We start from the raw sequence: 24344 nt of genomic DNA on the forward strand, positions 1-24344 counted from the left end.
TCTCCTCCCCGCGCCGCGCCGCCGCCCCCTGGTCCTCCCGTGCGCCGCGGCGGAGGCCGCCGAGGCCGCGGCCGCCGCCCCCTGTCGAGCGCGCCACCGAGAAGCAGAGGAGTCGGATCAAAGCTTTATTAGAGGGCTGTTCGTAAAGACCAGAGCTCTTGATGTTTAGACCTCTAATCTTTGGAGCTATTTTTTAGATCCCTCTAAGGGGAAACGAACACACCCAAATATCGGCTCTTTGGGTTTCTACTCTACTTGTTAGGAATTGAGTTCCGGGTCGTTGGTTTGACTCAAGAAATTCTGCATCCTAACTGGTCATGCCAACCTTTACATCATGCAATAAAAAAATCCCAGTTCGATGCCTTTAGCAAATCTAGTTACTCAACCTCCAGCCATGGCATACGAAGATCTCCATCCATACGGCTGGTGCCATGGTGGAACTGAACGTTTGCTGTCAGTCGGACACAGCCCGGGACTCGACTTACGGCCCTTGCGCACCGGTGAATGGGTTCCAACAACCGGCAAATGTAACGTATTGAATGGGCGCAGTGGAATTTAATTCTATTTCGTACTATATGATAAGGGGATGAAAATGACCGGAAAATTTAGGTAGCTAGGCGAAATGTTGAGTATGACGCGCCTCTCATCGTCTCATGAAGAAGCTGGTTATGACTGGGAAGCCTCACTAGAGATGACAGTGTCATGGAAAAGCCTAAGATAGCTATCACCACTTAGGGAAAAACTCTCACAAGATGGTTGGCCTTAGCTGTCCACTCAGTAATAAAATCGCTAAAGGTAAAGGGGCATCTAAATTCCTGAGCTGGTGCCTGGTGTACTTGCAGATGATAAAAGGATCCATAGCTTTTTCCTAGTTTCCTTTATCCGCGATTTAGAGTAGGTTTCCAGCCCAGCAGTGTTTGGACAGTTCCAAACGAATTTTGGCCCAAAATTTTGCTGTGGCAGTGCGCGAGGGCCCAGGCCACAACAAGCCGACGTGTTGAGACTTGAGAGATGAGGCTGGCCTTTTTGGGCCCGTAGATTGACGTGTTATGTTGATCTCCGAGAGACCATCAGCCCCTAGCGGGCCCGATGGGCCTCCTCGCACCCGCACCCATATCGGGGGCGCCCCAGCTCGTTGCGTAGCTGGTGGGCCCCCGTCGCGCTGCGTTATAAAAGAAGGTGGGGCCAGTGGCACACGACACGAGGATCGCTGCCGCCGCCACCCCACCGACACCGTGAACCCTAGCCGATCTAAAGGAGGCGCAGCAGCGGCGGGAAGCTCCACCGCCGGCCACCGTCCACGCTCTCGCCTCGACCCCGTGCCCGCGGCCACGACCCGAGCCTCGGCTACCGCGAGCACCAGCGCCGCCCGACCATGGCGGGCACGTCTGCATCGCCCGCGACGCAAAGGCACGAAGGTATAACCCCGTGCCCCTTCACCTCTCCCTCTCTCTGTCGCTCGGCCTGTTTTAAATCCACACGAGTTCTTCCGATCTACTTCATGAAGTAGTCGATCCCGAACTTGACAATGGTATCAGACGCCTTACACTACTCTCGTTGATGTAAGATTGGAAGATCCCACAGAAAAGAACCAAGAAAAACCCTAGGCAAAACCCCACAGAAACCCTAACCCTAACCCTAGCAAACAGAGGAAATGGGACGCTGGCGAGGGGAGGGCTTACCTCTTCTTGCGCCATCCGCCGTCGATGCGCCCGGGACGCCGGCGCCTCGACCCGAGGCCGCGTGAGCCACCGCCGTGCCGCTCGCGCGCGCCGGATCTGGGCACCACGGTGATGCCGCTCGACGGCGGCGCGCTCACCTTGCGGTGGACGCGCGCGCCGGCGAGGGGGCTCGCCGTGGCGCCGCTCGGTCGCCGCCGGCTCTCTCGCTCTCTCGCTCGCTCGGGTGAGAAGACAGAGGCGCCGGGGGGAGGAGGGAGCAAATGGCCTAGGGTTTCACGGAGCGAGCGGCGCCGGGGGATTTGTTCCGCCGAGATCGACACGCGGCCGTTGATCTCCATCCGACGGTTGAGATTGTGCCGCGCGTTACTAGGCCTCTTTAGGCCCAGGCGGGAAGAGGAAATGGCAGCCCGGGCCCAGGTTGTTTCGCCCGCGGCCGCGTGCGCCCGCGCGGGCGCGCAGGCCGGGGCGCTAACACGCCTCGGCCCAACACAGACGCGCGCGAGCCCGTTTACGCGTGGGTTGTTGCACGCCTGCGGGCCCAGTTGCTGCTGGGCCGCCGCCAAAAGTTTTGGGCCGGCTGGGCTGGTTTAAATAGAAATTACAGTGATCAGTTTTTGAATTTCAGAAGTCATTTTGCAATAGAAATTCATTGAATTTGATACATTTCAAATTCAAATTTGATTGTACTTTGATACAATGCTTCCAAAAGATAAATAAACATATTTTTGATAGAATTAAAGTTTTCCGTTGCAAAGATTAAATAGTTTCATATGCTAATGATTAATTGTCTTGTCATTTAAATTTGAACCAACGGGGTAATTTAAATTTTCAAGGCAAATAGATAATTTTTTGAATTGTAATATTGTTATTTTTTTACCAACGTTAACACTGACAATATTGCAATTACTATGGTATTATTTTTGATAGATCATTTTTCATGTATTATTTCTATTTATGCCCAACGGTATTTTAGACATAATACAAAAAGAAATTATGCTATAATCTTTTTGATAGATAATTTTCATGTATTACCTCTAATTCTGCCCAACGGTGTTTTAGACTTAATACAAAAGGTTATTGCATGTTTTAAATTCCGACCAACGTCGTTTTAAAATATGCAACAATATATTCGAATTTATTTTAATGTTTTCACCACTCATGAATATTTTTTCAGGAGGGTTATCAATGATGATTTCCATCAATGATATTCCTATCTTAAAGGGAGACAATTACCATGAATGGTACAGAAAGCTAGACCTGTATTTCATTATGGGCTCAATCCCAGACTGTGCTACTGTTATAGAGTATCTAAAGAACCAGTACACTGGTTTTTCAAAGACTTATGCAACCCAGTTAATCAAACAACTGGTTTCAGAAAGATACAATGGAGGTGGCATCAGAGAACATATTCATCACATGGTCAACCAGAACAATAACCTTAAGCCATTGGACCTTGCCTTCAAGGAGGATCACATTGTCCATTTGGTTTTTGCTTCTTTGCCTAAAGAATTTGACACTTTTGTTGTCAATTATAACACCCAACCACATACTTGGGATATAGAAAAGACAATTGCGATGTGTGTTCAGGAGGAGGAAAGGATAAAATCCGCCACTGGCGGATCTTTAAACTATGTGAACAAGAAGAAGAATGCCAATTTCAAAGGTAATTTTTCATCCTCTTCTTCATCCTCTTTAAAAGGCAAAAGCTCTCATCAACACAGACCTCAAGACGAACAGGTTCCAGTAGAGAAGGAACAGTGCCTCTACTGTAAAGAAAGGGGTCATTATAAGAAAAACTATCACAGATACTTAAAGATGATCATGAAAAAGAGAGGTGAGAACATTATTTCATTCGTAAATGAATCCTTGTATATAGAATATTCAAAAACCACTTGGTGGATTGATTCAGGAGCAACAATTCATGTTGCAAATTCATTGCAGGGATTCCGTTCGACGAGAACCACACAAAGAAGCGAAAGGCAAATTAAAGTTGCCAACGGAGCCCAGGCAGACGTTGAAGCAGCGGGTGATGTTCATTTGGAACTCGACACTGGCTTTATCATAATTCTTAAAGATATTTTATATGTACCTTCATTACAGAGAAACTTGATTAGCGTGTCCTGCCTGGACAAAGATGGTTATACCTGTCTTTTCGGAGATGGCAGGTGTTTGATAGAATGTAATGATACCGTTATTTCCATTGCATTTAGAAGAAATGATCTTTATTTGATATCGTTACGAGAAAGCGTGAATTCCATATGCGATAACAACGCGAATGTATTTTCGTCTACACTCACAAATAGAAAACGGAAAAGAACTCATGATGCGTCGTCGAAATTATGGAAGTGTCGTTTAGGCCATATTTTGAGGGGGAGAATAGAGAGATTAGTTAAAAATGATATTCTTCCTCCATTAGAGTTCTCTGACTTAGAACAATGCATTGAATGCATAAAAGGCAAATTCGTAAATAAAATAAAGAAAAATGCTAAGAGGAGCACAGGTGTATTGGAGATAATTCACACAGATATCTGTGGTCCATTCAATGTAAAGAGTGCGGATGGTTATGACTCGTTCATAACATTCACAGATGATTATTCCCATTATGGATACATTTATCCAATTAAAGAAAGATCTGAAGATTTGGATAAATTTAAAATATTCAAGGCTGAAGTAGAAAATCAACATGATTTAAAGATTAAAATCGTAAGATCCGATCGTGGAGGGGAATACTACGGTCGACACACACCATGTGGCCAAGTTCCAGGACCTTTTGCGAAATTCCTGATGGAGCAAGGCATAGTGGCCCAGTACTCAATGCCGGGCGAACCTCAGCAGAACGGAGTAGCTGAAAGATGTAATCGTACCCTGATGGATATGGTGCGAAGCATGATCAGCTATTCTACGCTGCCAGTGAGTTTATGGATGGAGGCTTTGAAAACCGCCATTCATATTCTCAATAGAGTCCCCAGTAAATCGGTGCCGAAAATACCGTATGAGATGTGAACAGGTAGAGTACCCTCAGTAAATTACCTGCGGGTGTGGGGGAGTCCTGCTGAGGCAAAATTATTTAATCCGACCATTGCGAAACTAGATTCCAAAATAGTATCTTGCTATTTCATTGGCTATCCAGAAAGGTCAAAGGGTTTTCGTTTCTACTGCCTAGACAGATCCACAAAATTTGTAGAAATGAGACACGCAGTCTTCCTTGAAGATCAAATGATCCGGGGGAGCGGAACAGTTAGGAAGATTGATCTTGAGGAGAAGCGGGTATATATACCCAATCCCATGATTCAGGAATCATTCTTCTCGCTGCCCGTTGTTACTGCGTCGCCAATGCAAGTCACTGCAATGCCAACACCTGCAGTGACTCCTCCTGTGGTAACAGTGAATGAGGACGTGGAGCCTATTCATCAGGTTCATGACGAGCCTATTGCCACACAAGGAGGGGAGCAACAGCAGCCCCAAACAGATGAGGCACCGCAGGCTCAGGCCCATGAGAGACCTCAAAGAACGAGGAAGTTCGCTATTCCAGACGACTATGAAGTCTATAATAGCGAAGAAATTCAAATGGAGGATGATCCCACTTCATTTGAAGAAGCCATGAGAAGTGAATACTCGTCCAAATGGCTTGATGCCATGAAATATGAAATCAAATCGATGAGTACCAACGAAGTTTGGGACTTGGAGAAAATTTCTAAAGGAGCCAAGACAGTAGGCTGCAAATGAGTCTACAAAACTAAATATGACTCCCAAGGGAATATAGATAAATTTAAAGCACGACTCGTGGCAAAAGGATACACACAAAGAGAAGGAATCGATTACAATAAGACTTCTTCTACAGTCTCATGTAAAGATTCTTTCGGAATTATAATGGCTCTTGTAGCTCATTATAATCTAGAAATGCATCAGATGGATGTGAAGACAGCATTCCTAAACGGGGATCTAGATGAAACCGTCTACATGGCACAGCCAAAAGGTTTTGTCATGGAAGGTAAAGAAAAATTAGGATGCCGGCTAAAGAAATCAATTTATGGGCTAAAGCAAGATTCAAGACAGTGGTACTTGAAGTTCGATAAAACAATAAAAGAATTCGGGTTTAAAGAAAATGTTGAGGACAATTGCGTTTACGCAAAGTTCAAGAATGGGAAGTATATCTTTCTAATCCTGTATGTGGATGACATCCTACTGGCAAGTAGTGACGTCAGTCTGCTACTAGAAACAAAAAGGTTTTTATCCTCACATTTCGAGATGAAAGATCTTGGTGAAGCAAGATTCGTTGTAGGAATCGAGATTCATCGAGACAGAATGAGAGAGGTATTAGTACTGTCTCAAAAGACATATATAGGGTCTGTTCGTTTCCCACCCTCTAAATTTTAGACCCATCACATCAAGGAGAATCTTGCTATTTAGAAGTATTAAATAAAATCTGTTTATAAAACTTTTTGCACAGCTGGGTGCTAATTCGCGAGATAAATTTAATGAGCCTAATTAATCCATAATTTGCTACAGTGATGCTACAGTAATCGTCCACTAATCATGGACTAATATACCTCATTAGATTCGTCTCGCGAATTAGCACTGGGGTTCTGCAATTAGTTTTGTAATTAGACTTTATTTAATACTTCTAAATGACAAGATTCTCTTTGATGTGACCCCTCTAAACTTTAGACCCCAGGAAACGAACACACCCATAGAAAAGATTCTAAAGAAATTCAATATGCATAAATGCAGTACCTCACCTGCACCTATAGTTAAGGGTGACAGATATGGGGAATTTCAATGTCCCAAGAATCAATATAAAATTGATCAGATGAAGACAGTACCATGTGCTTGAGCTGTGGGAAGCTTACAGTATGCACAAATGTGCATACGCCCTGATATAACTTACGTTACCGGGTTGCTTGGCAGATTTCAGAGTAAACCAGGACCAGAACACTGGAAATTAGTAAAGAAAGTTGCGCGCTATTTGTAAGGAACCAAAGGCCTCATGCTAACATACAGAAAAACAGAATCTCTGCGTATCGTAGGATACTCAGACTCCGATTATGCAGGAGATGATAGAAAATCCATGTCAGGATATGTGTTCACCCTTGCCGGGGAAGCAATATCGTGGAAAAGTTGTAAACAAACTGTCACTACATCGTCCACAATGTATGCCGAGTTTGTTGCATGTTATGAGGCTACGGGGCAGGTGAACTGGCTAAAGAAGTTTATACCCGGTCTGAAAATGGTCGATAGCATATCTAGACCATTAAAATTGTACTGCGATAATGAGCCCGTAGCAATGTATGCACACAACAATAAGACAAGTGGTGCTGCCAAACATATTGATATAAAGTATTACGTTGTGAAAGATAAAGTCCGAGATCAGATTATAAATCTCGAGTATATAAGCACAGTAAAAATACTTGCTGATCCGCTAACGAAAGGCTTACCACCCAGCGTGTTCAAAGAACACGTAGCCGGCATGGGGCTGAGGGATAGCCTGTGATTTTCGGACTACAAGGGCCTAAAAGGTTAAAGAATCCGTGTCTGAATGGAAACGTGCATTGTAGCTGCTAAATCTATCGGCAGATGATCGTGACGATGAGGCATGCTTTATGCACAAATCTATGACGAAACGTGAAAAAAGTAAAAGAAAAAGAAAAATACAGGGTGAGATCAAGGAGGAGACCGTTAGGTTGATCTCCCGAAGACCATCGGACCCCAACAGGCCCGATGGGCCTCCTCGCATCTGCGCCTGATCGGGGGCGCCCCAGCTCGTTGCGTAGCTGGTAGGCCCCCGTCGCGCTGCGCTATAAAAGAAGGTGGGGGCCAGCGGCACACGACACGAGGATCGCCGCCGCCGCCACCCCACCGACACCGTGAACCCTAGCCGATCTAAAGGAGGCGCAGCAGTGGCGGGAAGCTCCACCGCCGGCCACCGTCCACGCTCTCGCCTCGACCCCGTGCCCGCGGCCACGACCCGAGCCTCGGCTACCGCGAGCACCAGCGCCGCCCGACCATGGCGGGCACGTCTGCATCGCCCGCGACGCAAGGGCACGAAGGTATAACCCCGTGCCCCTCCACCTCTCCCTCTCTATGTCGCTTGTCACTCGGCCTGTTTTAAATCCACACGAGTTCTTCCAATCTAGTAGTCGATCCCGAACTTGACATGACGAAGTCCAGCCCGAATGGCACAGAGTTCTGCGGTGTCACTAGTTACAACACTTTGCAAAATCAGCGCAGCAGCACAGTGCAAACTGCGAAGTCTTGAAACGAAATAGAGAAAGGTACTGTAGCACATTGCACAGTGCATTCATGTTCCAGAGGCGTCTTCCGGAAAAAAAATGTTCCAGAGACCAGAGGGGCAGAGGCATATATGCAGTAGCACTTATAAAAAAACATATGTATAGTCATGGACCGTGGTCCGTGGATAGGGATGCACCATGCATCTACTCAATTACGCAACGTTAGTGTAGGCAGGACTGGACGCGCCATGAAGGCTTTCCAAATCAAGATTCAGTCAGCTACAGCAGTTGACCTCGTACTACTATGCCTCTATAAATTATTCGAGAAGAAAAGAAAAAGATAATTCCTCTCTAGAAGATACGGTGGTACGGTAGCTTCCTACTGAGACAGCGTTGACAAACCCGCCGTAACAGTTTAGGACTTACGACCAGTCCACGCCTAGAAGAAGTCAAATAGTAGCATACAGTACCCCCGAAACAGTTGACACTTGACAGCTGACGAGTCCAGCGTGGATGGTGATGGCCTGGTTTGATTTCTGTGGCAGCGGGTCTCCACGGCGACGCCCGGGCACGGCAGGCGCGCGCAAGTTGCCGTACACTGCCAACGCAGGGGTCGCCGTTTATCCAGTTGAGAACGAGAGAAGAGGGGCTAGCTCTGGAAGCCGGGGACGAACGCCAGCGATACGCCGAGTCGCCCTCCATCACCGTTGGCGATCTGGAGACCCCGAGACCGAGTCCAATGTAACTGCCGCCTAACCGTGGAGCGGGATCCTCTGCGTTGATCCCCATCGGGTTACTTCACTGAACCAATGCGTACGGTGTATACATTGAATCCCGCGCTATCCTACTCGCACGAGTGCGCATCAAACTACCCACTTGGGAGAGCTAGGACATCACACGCCCAGCGAGAGCCGAGTCCTTTTCAGCACACGTCGCCGTCGGAGAAAGAGCTCAGCCTCTAGCGCGCCAAGGAGCAGCGGCGGCAGCAGCAGAGAGAGGGGGAGGCCCAGCCGGCCCACCGATGCCATGCCTGCGCGTCCCGCGCGTCCCCGTCGTCCCCGACCCTGCGAGCTCCAGCTGGTTCCGACCCAACTAACCCTCCGAGCCCTCCGAGCCCTCTCCCGTCTCCCCGACCCATCAAGTCGCGCTACCTGGCTGGCGCCTCCCGAGCCGCACCGCGTGGGAACAGTGCACGCGGCCACGTCCATCTCCACGCGCTAACCTATATAACCCGCCACCTTTCCCTCCAAATTTCAAACCAGATGCGCCGGGCTCCGGCTCGCTCCGCCCCCCGCCGCTCGCCGCCGCCGCACCCGGGAAGCCATGGACGCCGGCGCGTTCGTCAGCAGCGACTACTACTCCTCCTCGGGGACACCGTCACCGGTCGGCGGCGGCGGCGGCGGCGCGGACGGCGACGACGACGGCTCCTCGTCGTCGTACATGACGGTGTCGTCGGCGCCGCCCAAGCGCCGCGCCGGGCGGACCAAGTTCAAGGAGACGCGGCACCCGGTGTACAAGGGCGTGCGCCGGAGGAACCCCGGGCGGTGGGTCTGCGAGGTGCGCGAGCCGCACGGCAAGCAGCGGATATGGCTCGGGACCTTCGAGACCGCCGAGATGGCGGCGCGAGCGCACGACGTCGCCGCACTCGCGCTCCGCGGCCGCGCCGCCTGCCTCAACTTCGCCGACTCGCCGCGCCTGCTCAGGGTACCCCCGATGGGCGCCGGGCACGACGAAATACGACGGGCGGCAGCCGTGGCGGCCGAGCAGTTCCGGCCGACTCCCGGTCAGGGCAATGCGGCCGCCGTGGAGGTGGCCGCTGCGCCGCCGGTGGCCTTGCCTAGCGCGCCGCAGAACTTCGATGACCCCTACTGCATTGTCGACGACAGGCTCGACTTCGGGATGCAGGGGTACCTCGACATGGCGCAAGGGATGCTCATTGACCCGCCGCCGATGGCTGGTTCGTCCGCGAGTGGCGGCGACGACGATGACAATGACAACGGTGAGGTTAGGCTCTGGAGCTACTGATCCACCGCTGCGCGCGTTTGAAACTTCCCTGTACAGCCTATGGGAACCTAGTACTGGTGAAATGTGTACCGGTTGCCCTTTCCCTTCTCAGCTTGCCGGTAATGTTAATGTATCTTCCCTGCGCTTCTGATGAAGTGTGATCAGGAGAAGCAGAAGACTGGGGGCTTCTCAGTTTGGTAGACGGTTGTGGGGGTTTGGCGCTAGATCATCACCCTTGTTGCTGCAGAATGCATGAGATCAGTGATCTCGGGAGTGCTTAGAGCACTTGTGTAATAAGCAGCGAAAACATGTGGCTTGATGTATGGATTTGCAAACTCCCTCAGTGATGTTATTGCTGCACATTGAGAATTTGAAATGTTGCAGTGGTCACAGATGAGAATTAATGCAGCTAAAACTTTAGCAAAAACCGCTTGAAGTTCATGCAGCTCTTCCGACTTGAATTCTTTACTACTACACTAAAATAACGAAGTACCACAATGAATGAATCATATGCAAAGGCTGCAGTTTCATACTTTATTTCAGTTCTAGTTATAGTGTTTAGAGCTGAGGCTTCTTTTCTATTAGAAAAATAATATTCAAGGAACACCAATATGCAGTACTGAAATTTTTACAACGCTGCCAGCTCTGCAAAAGGTCAATCTTATTCATAAAATTTTAAATGCAAAGTCATTTGAAGTATAAGATCAACATTTCGATAAACCATAATGTCTTTTTAATTATTTTTGTTTAGTTTGTTCAGTCGTCTCGGGGTTTGTTCATATCATCTACGCCTGAGAAAACTGTTATTTGAGTAGTTTGTTTTTCTGTCTTTCTTTTACGGAAGGCACATGGTGCGCCTTTAGGTCTCGTATGTCCAAAAAAAAATCAGAGGGTTCCCCCTTCCAGATTTACCTACGCCCTGAGGTTGTAGCAGCCGGGTTACAAGCCGGACAGAAAGGCCTATTACAGAGTACATAGTTACAGACTAAGGATAATTGAGGATGATAGAAGTAAAAATGCTAAAGTTAAGTGGTAGTATTAATTCTGCAAAGAACATTGAACTTGTTTTAAGGGAAGAATACCACTGAACTTGAACAGACGACAGCTGTTATATGGACATATCTCCAATCCATGCATGAAGAGTGGAAAGGCAACCTGAATCAGGAATTCAGGGTACCATAAAGCTCTGCTTTACTTCATTCTATTGACTGAGTCCGAGTCTGAGCCCTAGTCCTTTTTTAAGGCTATACACACATTCCCCCTGCTTATCCTCCACAAAGTGCCAGCTCGTGGTTTGCGTTGGCTACTTACTTGCGGCTGATGGTGCCCAGCTGATAACTGAAAAGGGCTTTGACGATGTCAATGACGCCCCATCCAGGCCTAAGCTGGCAAGCCGAGGGGAAAAGCGGTCCACACCATAGTGAGGTCTCCCGTCACCTCAGAGCTCAGCTCAGAGCGGAGACTGGCGGCCACTCGCTGTCGCGCTCCCTCAATCCTCTGGGTCAGGCGGCTCGGACCGCAGGTTCCAACTTCCAACCCAACAGAAGTAGTGCCCCCGCCAACCGCCAGCCTCACGCGGCATGCTCCTCTCCTTTTTTACCCGGTCCTCCCCCGGTTCGTGCCGCCGCTGCTGAAGTGCCGAGAGCTAGAAGAAGCTTCTGTCCGCTCTGGGTCTCTGGGAACGTCGTCTCTGGTCTCTGCGACCAGGGCTCCTCCGCTCAGGTCGTTTACGCGTGCAGCTGAATGTAGCGCAGTTCTAGAACGGTACGGTAAGGCGGCATACTGTGTGCTTGATGGACTGAGGCTACGAGGAAGCGTGTAAGCACGGTCGGTAGCCGGTTTTGGGAAGATGTCCAGTGTCTTTTTTTCTGAAGGAAGGAAGATGTTCAGTGTCCCTGCCAAGATCATCTGCTGATTAGCATTTTATTTTATTTTATTTCTGTCGCAGCGGAAGGAGCTCGCTTACTTATGATGAAATTTAAAACAGGAAGGGTAACGACCGCCAAGAAATCAGATATGGTGCCTCATGGAGCCATGAGCACCCCTGCAAACTACATGGAACTTTTTGCACGAGTATGGGCTGCCAGCCTGCCATAATAAACTTGCTGATGTGCCACATAATTTTGTCCAGTGTGGAATGACTCCATCAAAAGGCAAAATAGACCATATTGTTCTCTCTGAGTGTCAACTTCATCCCTCAACTTTCAAATTGGCCAATATAATCCCTCAACTTTTATTTTTATTTAAACTTGTCCTAATGTTAATATTATACTCTATAATAACATAATTATACTTCATAATAATATGAGATTTATGAAAAAGTTCTCTTTATCTTTAGCTCCTTCTCCTTTAAATTCTTCAACAGTTTATTTTTACTAAAAAAATATTTAACCAATGCAAGTCACATAGTGTGGTGGCATATATGCATTTCGAAGCTGAACATTACAAGTGTTTAATTTGGAACATAGAAGTTTACTTACCCATGCATCGTATTTTATTGCAGACGCATATCTACTATTATCACTAAAGCAATCAGTGATTCCTTAGTCCGTCAATCAGAATACTAATTGGAACCTGGACAGATCAATCGGAATCCTAATCTTCTACTATTTCTAAAGCAAGCAATGATTTCTTAGTCCGTCAATCGAAATCATAATCAGAACCCGAACAAATCAATCGGAATACAGATAATTCAATTGGAATTCCAATCGGAATCCGAACAATCAATACCTTATGTAGGTCCAGGTAAAATTCATATTATCCATAGCAACGCACGGGCACCGTGCTAGTAGAGAGTAAAATTAGACCTATTTGTTTGCATAACTGTACCAGCATATAAAATATTTTTTCATGCATCGTATTGTATTGCGGACATATAAACCTACTTGTTGCATAATTGTACCATCACATAAAATATTGTGGAATGTTGAGCTAACGTGGTACAAATATTGGAAAATGAGGAGGGGGAGAATGAGCCAAGGGTAAAATAGACCTTTTATATTTATCTCATGTTATTGTGGAGTATAATATCAGTACAAGGACGAGTACAAGGATAAGTTTGATCTAAAACGCAAGTTGAGGGACTATATTGGCCAATTTCAATTTAAAGTTGAGGGACGAAGTTGACCCTCAGATCAAAGTTGAGGACCAAAATGCCTGTTTTACCAAGTACAAAATGATGATCAAGAATGCCCTCTTATTTTTTTTCATACGAAAATAATGATGTCTTGTACTATATATTTTATTTTCCACACGTTTCATCACATATATACACTGGCCTGTTGATATGGTGATCCTTCTCAGCCTTCCCAATCGAATTCGAGTACTATGGTCGATCTAGGTGCACGCCGATCTCCTGTGATTGCCAGAGGTCTTGGCTAATCTTTACAAGAAATAAACTCACGCGTGTATCTGCGGTGTTGCGGCTATGGAGATGGTGGCATTCAGATAAGCAATGCACTCGGTCGGCAGGCCGAGAAATGTGTTCATGAAGAGGTCATCGATTGGGTCGACGACGGCCACCCCAACCAGCTTGCATCTCCCTTCATCGTCCATTCTTTCTCCAGTGCCGGATCTTATGGCTCCCCTTGACTCCTCGGAGGTCAGCGTTGTGTCGACAAACAAAGGCGGCGCTTTGTAGATGCTCCCGACCGAGAAACAGAACCTCGACCTGAACTTGAGGTCAACCTGCAAAAGGAAGATGAGTACAGTGCTCGTGAACACCGTTTTTTTTTTCTCGGAGAACATTTCTGCGCGTCATATCCCAAGCATCTAAAGAAATTAGCCATAGCTGACTTCTGATCTTGTTCATCACATATTCTGATTACCGGAACTAAACAACGGGATTGCTCTTGGAATAGCAGAGAGCTGTCTGCGCTCGAATAACTGACAGAAAACTACAGGTGGGTGGATGCAGAGAACGATGGTGTCTGAAGTGTCGTACCTGACCACTGGCTCGGTCGATGCTTCCGCCCAGGGCCTCTGGCAAGATGTCAATCTTGAGGAACGGCGGCAGCGGCAGCCCGAGGAACCTGGTCGTCGCGCCGGACATGGGCGGGATGTACAGGCTCGCCACGTCGAAGTCGACGAGCACCGTGCCGCCCTCCGCGCTCCCGGCGCCGCGCCCCGCTCCCGCGCCGCGGCCGCCCTGCGCGTCGTACGCAAAGTCCGGGTACCTGGCGATGCCGAGCCGGCACCCCTCCCGCGTCCGGAACTCGACGCTAAGCGCGTCGGTGCCAGGCCGCGCCTGCGCCGCCGCGACGACGGGGGAGGATTGCTGCTCGCCTCCGCGGGCGCATGCTACGGCCACGGCTCCGCGCCTGATCGACGGCAGCCGTTGGAATCTCGGAAGCGCAGCGGAACAGGCGCGTGGTTTTCTGGGACCCGCGAGCTTTTGCAGGGTTGGGAGGTCCGGTGAGGAGGTTTTGACGCTGCCGGGTGCCATTGGGCGCGCGCGCAAGGTGGCAGTGGCACTGCAGCGGCGGTGAAAAGCAGCTGACGATGCTGCTCTCCGTGTATGAGGTAGCAATGGCCTTCGACGGCCATGGCCTTATCTCTTCGAACTGCTGCCACTGCTTTTGCCATCCTATTTCCCAAGGCCTGGAATTTGCCACGAACTGTCAGTTTCAAGCCTTGCTGGCTTCTGTATAACTTCCGGATATCTATAAAGCTTAGATTTAAATTAAATTCAACATTTTCTGAAAAATAGTTCAACATTTAAAAAAAAGCTTCAACATTTTCTAGAAACACAGTGCAACAATTTTTGAAAAAAATGCTACATTCAACATTTTTTACGAGCTATTTCAACATCTTGACGTAATAGATTCAACATTTATTAAAACCTACATCAACATTTTCTAAAAAATGGAGGCACCTTCTTCTCCAACAACCGGGGGCCCGGGGCAGCTGCCGCGGCGGAGCGCGCGGGAGGCACTAGGATCCGGGGGCGGCGGCGGCGGCGCACGCGGGGGGGCATCGTGAGCAGCCGCGGCGGCGGCAGGCACGACAAGGCCGGCAGGGGCTGCGGCGGAGCACGCCCGCGAGGGCAGGTGCACGGGGGCCGGCGGCAATGCGGTGAGACCGCGGGGCCGGTGGTGACGCCGAGAGGCCGCCGTATGGTATAGGTAGGGGAGCCAGGCGAGGTTGTGTTAGGGTTTGGTGGAGATGATCCAACAAATGTAAACTTTCGCACGAATCTTAAACATTCGAAGATGTGGAAGAATTTTTTTTCAAAAGATGTATAGACCGGTATCACAGGGTAATTCAGATGAATATCATTCCCTTAAAAGATTTCTTTCCAAAGAAGGCTTTCAATGTAAATGCGTTTCACGTGGATTTGCCTAATGCATTTTTCTTCGACATGTAGTGGGCCGGGCTTTACTCCTTTGGGGTTCATAGTCGGGCTAGGCCCCATTCGGAAAATGGGCTAGGGCAAATATAAACGTGTTATCTTTTCTTTTAAAACTAATTTACCTAAATGGAATTAGCCAGTTTACGAAAAGGGAAAACAGTTGCTGAATTCCATAATTAAATAAATTTATTTCCCATTCGTGTCCAAAGAAATATAAGTTGCCCAAACCGTTCCAAGCGATCAAATGCGATTACAGCTTAAAGCTATGTAAGCAATGCTATATAAGAAAAAGATGGCACTTAACAAAGTTTGGGAAAAACGAGGTTGAGAGTCTAGTGCTCGACTATTTCTCAATGATAATATAGAACATATCATAGCCTCTATGTTTACAACACTCATGGATGCATATATCCGTAACGCTCGACTATCAAGTGTATCATACATAGCAAATTCTAGTAATCATATTTGGAGAAAAAAAAAAGGATTTATAGCTTCTTGATTGGTCTACTGGTTAATGATTAGCTCGTTATTAGTATATGCTTATGCGCTAGCTAATTGTTCGAACCCATTCTTCTTCTCGAAGTGTCTAGAAGTTGAAGCTGGCTCACTTTCCATTTTTTATTCCTTAATTTATTTATTAGAAATAGAAATGAGAAATGAACCCATCCGGCCGTCCGTCGGCGGCGTCAGCTGCCACCTACGGTCTACGGGCCGCGTGCGGAAAACACAATCAATAGCCGGAGTGGGGCCCTCGTTCCGCCCGCGACCGCGCGAGCTAGACCCGACCCAGCAATCGGGCCACCGCCCCTTTCCTCTCCGATCCGGATCTCCCCACCCGCTCCGGCGAGCCGTCGCCGCGTCGCCTCCACGCGACCGACTACCTCATATATCTATCTAGCCGACTTCCCCGCCGCCGTGCGCGCCCAATCCTAGGCTGCGCCCCCCCACCCCCATTTACCCTGTTTGCTTTACCTGCTCCCGAGCCCAGCAAACCCTAGTCGCCGCCGCTCATGGACATAGAGACCGACGGGCGATTCGGCAACAAGCGCGTGCACAATCGCCTCGGCCCGGGCTCCGGCGGCGCTCCGTCATCTACCACTGGGAAGGTCTGCAACTTCTGGCGCGCTGGGCGGTGCAATCGCTTCCCGTGCCCCTACCTCCACAGCGAGCTCCCCGAGGCGGCGGCGCCGCCCAAGCGCCCCGCCGGACCCGGGGGGAACGTCTGGCGCAACCCCAACTCGGGAGGACGAGGAGGCGGCGGTCACAATAGATGGGGGAGGGGCCCTGGAGGCGGCAGCGGGGCTGCGAGCCACAGGCCGCCGGACAGGCCCTGCAAGTTCTTCCTCGCCGGTACCGATTGCAGCTACGGCGAGAGGTGCCGCTATCCCCACAGCTACTGCATAAGCGATAGTATCACGATGCTCACCCTGCTCAAGGGCCACGAGAAGGTATGCTCAATCCCAGTTGACAATTAGCCTGTCTGGTAAAACATGAGAAGTTACTAACTGAAATGATCTTGATGCGTTCAGGGTGTTACCGGCATTGCACTGCCCACTGGGTCGGACAAGCTGTATTCTGGGAGTAAGGATGGAACTGTTCGCATGTGGGATTGTCAAACCGGGCAGGTAGCTGAGGCATCATTAGATTGAATCTTCGAGAGTTTTGTATGTTCCTTATGAAAAAAAAAAGAATTCAGTACTTCTTTGCTGTTGGTGGTCTGTTAGTGTGCCGGTGTCATCACTATGGGTCGCGAGGTTGGGTGTATGATCAGCGAAGGTCCGTGGTTATTTGTTGGAATACCTGATGCAGTGAAGGTAAGTAATACTTCAACTTTGTGTATTACTCACTGTTTCTGAAGTCCCTCCAAGCCGTACATACGACTTTCATCGAATACGGCTTTCCACAGAATTCTATAGGGATCTATGAGATTTGGGGCCACCTAGCCCATCATATGATAGGCTCTTTGCTTGACTCTCCTGCTTAGCATTTAATTGCCTGTGTAGCTCACATGATCAGTAATTGGACACTAAGCACCACTGCTGCTCTGCTAGCTCTTTTTTTTTATTCTGAAATTTATCACCATTGGTGTTCTGCATGCGTGTGAATACATAGTCTATTCCTTCAGGTTTGGAATATGCAAACAGCAGCGGAAATGAATCTTACTGGACCAACTGGGCAAGTCTATGCACTTGCTGTTGCCAGTGAGTTACTCTTTGCTGCAACACAGGTAAGCTTTCATCTTTTGGGTTATCTTTGTTTTGTCTTGATTGTTTTTTAGAACAGTTTTTGTCTCGAAACTTCTGATTCTTCATTTGCTGAATTCTCTTTTGGTGTGCTTGGTGCAGGATGGGAGGATTTTGGCATGGAGATTTAGCGCCGCAACTAACTGCTTCGAGCCAGCTGCTTCTCTTGATGGCCATAAGCTTGCTGTTGTTTCATTAATAGTAGGAGGCATGAGACTTTATTCGGCTTCAATGGATAAAACGATCAGAGTATGCCAAACTCGTTCACACCTACTGATGCTCATTCTTAAGATAGATTCAGTTTATGTGGGAGTATATGTTGCATTTGAGATTTTAAGTTCTTGTTGATGTTTGACTGTTCCCTGGCTTTATACCATCCTTCACATGATGCCATTCTGTTTCTCGTGTTTGAAGTTTTGGGTGCATGTTCAATTTTATTCCCTTGTACTCTATGCAGTTATGGGTTTCTCTAGTATTTAAGTGGCAGATACTGCCATTTGACTTCTAATAACAATCATATATACAAAGGGTGATGACTACAATCAGCACATGAATGTCTGTTAATATTCAGTTGAATTCGAATTTATTCTCAATGCAATGATTGCATGGCTTGTCAACTGAATCCATTGTTAGTTATAGTTATAAGATGTTATTTTATTGCATCTTACATTTTCCTATCAAGAGAACAAAAGTATCCTTATCTATTTTGTTCACTTCATTTTACAAATAATAATAATAATAACAAAATGTGTGGATTTCAGGTGTGGGATTTGGCAACATTGCAGTGCATACAGACTCTTTCTGATCATACCGATGTTGTTATGTCTGTGCTGTGCTGGGATCAGTTTCTATTATCGTGCTCTTTAGATCAAACAATAAAAGTTAGTTCCTAACTTCCCATCCTTCATTTTGTTGAGTAATTTTGTAAATCCATCTATCCACATTTCAGATGTTGCCCTTCTCAATACTGGTCATGGTTCTAATATTTATTTTGTGCAGGTTTGGGCAGCTACAGAGAGTGGAAACTTAGAAGTAACATATACACACAAAGAGGAGCAGGTACAAGACCCTACACTAGTACAGTCTTAATTGCACCCAGTTTTTTGTTGTGCCATAACCTGTACTGTACCCACCAGTGTTAACCATTGAGATATAGTTATTATCTTGTGGAAACATAATGATGATTGAACCTGTGTAATTGTGGTCTGGCCTGCTATAAAAGGACTAGACCAGCAGTTCGATAATGTTAGCATATAATAGTTTAGTTTTTATTTGTAATTTGTGCTCACTGTTATTTAGCTAACGTATAGATTAGTACCTTATGGCAGAGTAGCTGGATACTGAACAGACAAGCCTAATCTAAATGGTTTCTACTTCGTGATGGTTGTGCGCTAAAAGGATCACAACAGGCCTTTATTCCAGTCACATTTATTGTCACCTGAAAACTACCACCCCTAACAGGTAGAAATGAACCATCAACCTGGCAAAGATATTATAAGACTCCCTACAACTTCCAATACAAGGGGTTTAGCCTGCAGACAGAAGGTTCTTTGAGGTTATATTTCCCATACCCACCAGGCACCAAGCACTTAAAAATCCTTAATCTTTCTAAGGGGTAATGGAGAATAGTATTTTTAATCATCAACACCTCTAAATTGTGCTGTTAAATTCTGGAGTTAGTTAATGTATTGAACCCTAAAAACTAAAAACAACAGAACAACGGCTGTTCTTTTTTCTGAACTTTTGAATTGAGAACTACTACCTCTGTCTGTACTCATTACTGTGCATGAGAATCCGTTCATTTTGTCAGCACTTAACATTTTTTTCAACAGTGTTCATGATTATCCTTCCTATTTTCTTTGAACATGCAATGCTATGTTGTCTGTTCTTATGTTTTACCCTTTTAATGCTAATGGTTTCCTTACATCTTCAGGGTGCACTTGCCCTCAGTGGTATGCCTGATGCACAGTCAAAACCTGTGCTACTGTGTTCGTTAAATGACAATACTGCCCGCCTATATGATCTGCCATCGTAAGCAAGCTGTCATACTAAGATGTTTTCCATGAATTTTATTTTTAATATTAGTATCAGGAGTGACTCTTGCTTGTTTTATAGGTTCAGTGATAGGGGCAGAATATTCTCCAAACAAGAAATTAGGGCAATACAAATGGGTCCTGGTGGTTTATTTTTTACGGGGGATGGAACTGGTGAGCTGAAGGTTTGGCAATGGGTAGAGGCAGCCCAAACCTAATGAACATAGTGTGCTAGATTAGTTTTGCTCATGTGTTTTATGAGGGAGTGCTCACAAATACGCATAATGAGTTGAGGTTGTGGTTGGCGGCCGGTTCTTTTTTTGTGACATGCCCTACATTTATTCGCAAAGGATACAAGATTCAATCGATGTGGCTGGCAGTTCACGTTGGCACAAGCAGTCTGTGTTATGGACTGTAGTTTTGTCCTGGCATGAATTTCAAGACGTGAGAATAATTGCTTGTAATTTGTAAAGCACTGGAACCAGCAAGTATCTGATCATTTGCTTGGAGGTGCTGACAGTTTCAAAAGGATAGCTAATATAAAGGGTTTGTTGAGCTGCATTTGTATACGAGGAACTTGGTTGCTTTTCTCACAGCAGTGTCATTTTTCATTGTTTGAGGACTATGGGCATCTTTCCCTTCTGAGAACTGTTGAGTAATTTGATTCGGCCCACTGAACTAGCATTTTTTGCCAATCGGATCAGCTTCAGTTCTTGTGAGTTGATTTGGCCCAGTGAGTGGCAGCTAGAGCAGCACAAGTATTCGGAAGCTCCAGGCAAAGCTTGTACCAGTATTTGTCTAGATTTATGTTTGGATAGTAGGTGGTTCTCTCTTGATGTTATTGTTTCTATTTGACGCTGAATCATGAGGATAAATGGTGAAAGCAATTGGAAATGTGGACTACGTGGTGCTGTATTGACTTGTTTACATTCTTCTTTGGATCAGAAATGGGAGCAACGGTAAAATCTGTGTGTTTTTCGTTTTTCAGTTCACATTTAATTTTGGAGCATAAAAAGTTACCTTTACTGACCCAGAGCTGGCACGCTACCATATTTCTTTTGATGGCAATATTTGATTCACTTTATTCCATTCACTGACCCGTTGCTGGACTAAAAGTTGCGTTAGACCCTTCGTGCTCGTGCTGTGTTCCTTATATGGCTGTTGCTGGAACCATTGTTGTTTTGAGGTATGTTATTTTGGTCTCGTCAACCGGTCAACATGAACGTAGATAAGCAGATCAGGCGTCTCGGTGACTCTTGGGCCCATTTGGGTCGCTGGAACTAGAAAGAAGGTGAAAACTTTCATGACGTCTATAACGTGTAACGAACCATAACGGCAGCACCGGTTTGTTAATAATGATCGTGAGCCATGACAGATTCTAGAAGGGCCACGGCATGGGCTTCTCGCTGGTTCCTCACCAGTGTTCTCAAATCACAAGTGGAAAGCTTTGCGATGAGAGGTTGGACAGGAACGATACCGAACCGGAGACGAAAAGGCGACGCCTGCCGATCATTGGGCAATGATATCCTGATACGCGCCTGGTCATTCGCGCAGCACCCCCCGCGGCCCCATTGCAGAAATTAGCGGGTCGTGGCAGGCCCCACTGCAGTCCCTAGTACACGAGGGACTGGAAGCGTCACCGCCCAACGCAGATTGATGTGTAGCGTGGATGGGACATGAACGGTGGTGACACTGCTGACTCCTGGGATCCCATCGACCTATTCGTGTTGGAGCCCACATCAACGCTGAGACGATCGATGCTGCCACTATCATTGACGGGGATTTTTGCCGCACGACACTCTGCAATATTGTTTTTTTCATAGGATATCACCCAATCTTATTTTTGCTGCTGGACATCTTTTAAACGTGAAACTTTGCAAATGGACACTGCAGTGAGTATAGTATTCATTTTAAGAAAAATGAACGGAGAAAAGTTCCTAAGTACCCAGAGTACGCCCGTGCCACCCCATCCCCTGCGCGCGGGCGCCCCACCCCACCCCCCCCCCCCCCCCCCCCCCCCCCGGCGGCGGCCAGCAGCTGCCCAGCAGGCAGGCGCACACCCCTGCAGACGCCAGGTCGGTGCCGAAGGGGACCTCCACCCTCTCCTTCACGACGCAGTGAGCCCTGCCGTCCTCGAGCACCATCACTTTACCTGGGGGGCAGCGGCGAGCGCCCTGCTCCTCTTTGCCCGTCGCCGCTTTACCGAACAGCCCCCGCGATGTCCAGCTTGATGCTGTTCATCCCGATCACCGGCTCGTAGCCGGCAGCCTTCATGATGGACACGGCGCCGGCGGCCATGACCGCCGTTTTTGCCATCCACCCGATGAAGGACCCGACTCCCGCTAGCAGACCGCGGTTCGGCGTGCCCGTGTTTCTATCCTCTGTCCTATTCGTTCTTGTACCGTCTTGTGCCGCTCCGACAGGATCCAGTCCGTTATGCAAGCGCTTGGGCTTGGAGACGTACTTCAGAGGGTACAGGTCGTCGAGCACGAAGGAATTGGTGACACGGTTTGAGTAAGGAGGCAGGATGAGGCCATCATCATGCTCGATTTTCTCACCAGCAGCCTCGTGGATTACCTCATGGTCCTGCCCCTTGTATTCTTTGAGCTTGCTAAGCAGGGATCTCTGACTGCGGTCGATCTGGCTCAGTATAGTTTCCCGTTCATATCTTTGCTGGTGCTGGAGGTCCTGGCAGTGGCATTTAAGATGTTAAGATGGTAGTAGGTCCTAATTTAGAAACAATCTATCAAGATGTTAAGATGGGGGGGTGGGGCGGGGCCCGCTGCTGGGGGGGTGGGGGGGGGGGGGAGGGCGGCTGCTGCCGGCGCGGGGGATGGGGTGGCACAGGTTTCGTTAGAGTATCAACAAGGGGTACTTTGGGTATTTACAAATTTTTCTCCCTTCATTTTTCTTAAAATGAATATTATACTCGCTGCAGTGTCTATTTGCAAAGTTGCACGCTTAAAAGGTGTCCAGCAGCAAAGGCAAGATTAAGTGATGTCTTGTGGCAAAAAATGACATTGTAGAGTGTCCTGCGGCAAAAATCCCCTTCATCATTGATGCAGTGCTCCCTCCGTGCCAGTAGGAACGCAACTCTCTCATTTTAAGAAATTAAATAATTTTCAATTTGATCAAATTAATATTTATGTTATAAAATAAGTATTATTAGATTAATTATGTAATATATTTTTATACTAAATTTATTTGGATATATATAAATGTTAGTAATTTTTTATATAAATTTGATCAAACTTAAAATTATTTGATTTCTAGTTGTATTTTTTTTGAGGATGGTGTAGTTGGTTGCGGGGAAATAATGCATCGGGATTCTCAACCGACGTGTGATTGTAACGTAACCATGACGCTGATGAGCGTGCTGATTCTTCTGGTGGCTCCCGCCATCCACACCACGACGACGACCTCGAGACAACGCTCTCTTTCCTTCGTAAAGCTGGCCTGAGGAGAGGGAATATCCGTTGGCACATTCCTTACAGCCCTGTAGAAAGCCAGTGCTGTAATATCTAGGCAGCCGTCTGTTTAGAGTAGGCCAGTATTTGCCCCATGTGCACCGATAGCACGAGAACACGGCTACGTGGAAGTCGCCCGGAGAGGAGCCTCCTGCAGAAAAGAAGGCGACACGGGGAGTTTGGTTTATTAATTCATTATCGTACACCGACAGGTGTTTGAGCATACGTATTGCACCCCACCCCGTGACAAATATATGATACTTTTGACTAAAATCTGGTCAATATTTTTGAGATAGCTTCTAAAATGTTTAGTTTGAAAACATACGAGCAGTTATATCGGTAAATTTGTCTTGAAATTAAAAGACTTTCGTAATCCCGTACCTATTAGACATTGTAACTATATTCTATTAGAAAAGTTATCAAAGTTAAAACTCCAAAGTATCTGGACATAGGATGAGTTTTATTTGTCAACAAAAAAAAATACAATGTGTTCTCCCATATCCATATGGTGGAATAACATGCAATGCTAAGTTTTGGCATAAATTCATTTTGTCAAGTTATTTGGCACAGACATGGGATATGCTGAAAGACAAGACATGATCGATGCGCCACATCCACCACATTAGTTACGGACAAAGTATTGTCTCCTCCAGGACAAAATGTGAAGATAGGCAATGTCACTTGTCTTCTTTGAACCATGGAATGGATGTCCACTTGTCATATGTACAGAACTTGATTGAATAATATTTTACATATAGTGGTGAATTACTTTATGCTTTATTCACCTCATTATCACTAGAGATAACAATGCTTGTTTGGACAAAATAAGCAACAACCATTTTAAAAGTCGTCGATGCGCACTTCACCCTCAGAGTTTTCAATCTGTTGGTGCCAAAAAAATCGTCCGAACTCTCTAAGAATCTTTTCAAATTTTGGTGTCAACACAATCATAGATAGGTATCTATCTTTTGTGCAAATGTAGTAAAATTATAGAACATTTATACCTAATCAAACGTCTGCTACCGTCGTGCTAGTTTATATATCCGCGAAGCACGTACCTGTCATATATATGCCAAAATAACACTACTTTGTACCAACCATTATTCAACTAACACGTGCACGAAAAATTGTTCTTTCTTCTGAAACTTTATGTTAACACAAAGTGGGAAGCACATGTTCATTTGGACTGAACAAAGTTCACGCTTAACTGGCTCTGGCTTATCGAGATCACGCACAATGATTGCATGTATCACTTCCCATCCATAGCAAATGCACTAAAGATATTTCACACGCCATGTCGACCAATAGCTACTGTAGCATGTTCACCACAGCTTT

The 24344-nt window shown here is 46.9% G+C and overlaps 3 protein-coding genes and 1 pseudogene across 3 annotated transcripts; 2 read left to right on the forward strand and 2 right to left on the reverse strand.

The window, feature by feature from the left end:
- The first annotated feature begins 9188 nt into the window (after positions 1–9188).
- Positions 9189–10337, forward strand: LOC112884896 (dehydration-responsive element-binding protein 1G-like). Its single transcript, XM_025950525.1, has one exon. It carries the CDS (start codon positions 9236–9238, stop codon positions 9935–9937), a length of 702 nt encoding a protein of 233 aa, XP_025806310.1. The 5' UTR covers positions 9189–9235; the 3' UTR covers positions 9938–10337.
- A 2758-nt stretch (positions 10338–13095) lies between these two features.
- On the reverse strand, positions 13096–14499 carry LOC112884887. The gene is made up of 2 exons (XM_025950513.1): positions 13860–14499; positions 13096–13603 (listed from the first exon to the last, which is right to left on the reverse strand). Exons 1-2 carry the CDS (start codon positions 14358–14360, stop codon positions 13316–13318), a joined length of 789 nt encoding a protein of 262 aa, XP_025806298.1. The 5' UTR covers positions 14361–14499; the 3' UTR covers positions 13096–13315.
- Positions 14500–16003: 1504 nt separating this feature from the next.
- LOC112884879 (zinc finger CCCH domain-containing protein 17-like) lies at positions 16004–20445 on the forward strand. Its single transcript, XM_025950504.1, has 9 exons — positions 16004–16714; positions 16796–16891; positions 16991–17080; positions 17392–17493; positions 17612–17758; positions 18271–18390; positions 18509–18568; positions 19443–19540; positions 19625–20445. The coding sequence occupies exons 1-9, from the start codon at positions 16277–16279 to the stop codon at positions 19758–19760; spliced, it is 1287 nt and encodes a 428-aa protein (XP_025806289.1). The 5' UTR covers positions 16004–16276; the 3' UTR covers positions 19761–20445.
- A 957-nt stretch (positions 20446–21402) lies between these two features.
- On the reverse strand, positions 21403–22944 carry LOC112898474 (annotated as a pseudogene).
- Between the last annotated feature and the right edge of the window lie 1400 nt (positions 22945–24344).

This window comes from Panicum hallii, chromosome 1, assembly GCF_002211085.1.
Source record: "Panicum hallii strain FIL2 chromosome 1, PHallii_v3.1, whole genome shotgun sequence".
Lineage (NCBI taxonomy): Eukaryota > Viridiplantae > Streptophyta > Magnoliopsida > Poales > Poaceae > Panicum > Panicum hallii.

Bases quoted from the DNA above. Each gene is read 5' to 3' on its own strand.
- LOC112884896 (XM_025950525.1), top strand. From the start codon at position 9,236: ATGGACGCCGGCGCGTTCGTCAGCAGCGACTACTACTCCTCCTCGGGG.
- LOC112884887 (XM_025950513.1), bottom strand. From the start codon at position 14,360: ATGGCACCCGGCAGCGTCAAAACCTCCTCACCGGACCTCCCAACCCTG. The intron at 13,604-13,859 runs GTACGACACTTC...TTCCTTTTGCAG, and splicing joins TCGACCGAGCCAGTGGTCAG to GTTGACCTCAAGTTCAGGTC.
- LOC112884879 (XM_025950504.1), top strand. From the start codon at position 16,277: ATGGACATAGAGACCGACGGGCGATTCGGCAACAAGCGCGTGCACAAT. The intron at 17,494-17,611 runs GTAAGCTTTCAT...TGCTTGGTGCAG, and splicing joins TACTCTTTGCTGCAACACAG to GATGGGAGGATTTTGGCATG. The intron at 18,569-19,442 runs GTACAAGACCCT...TTACATCTTCAG, and splicing joins ATACACACAAAGAGGAGCAG to GGTGCACTTGCCCTCAGTGG.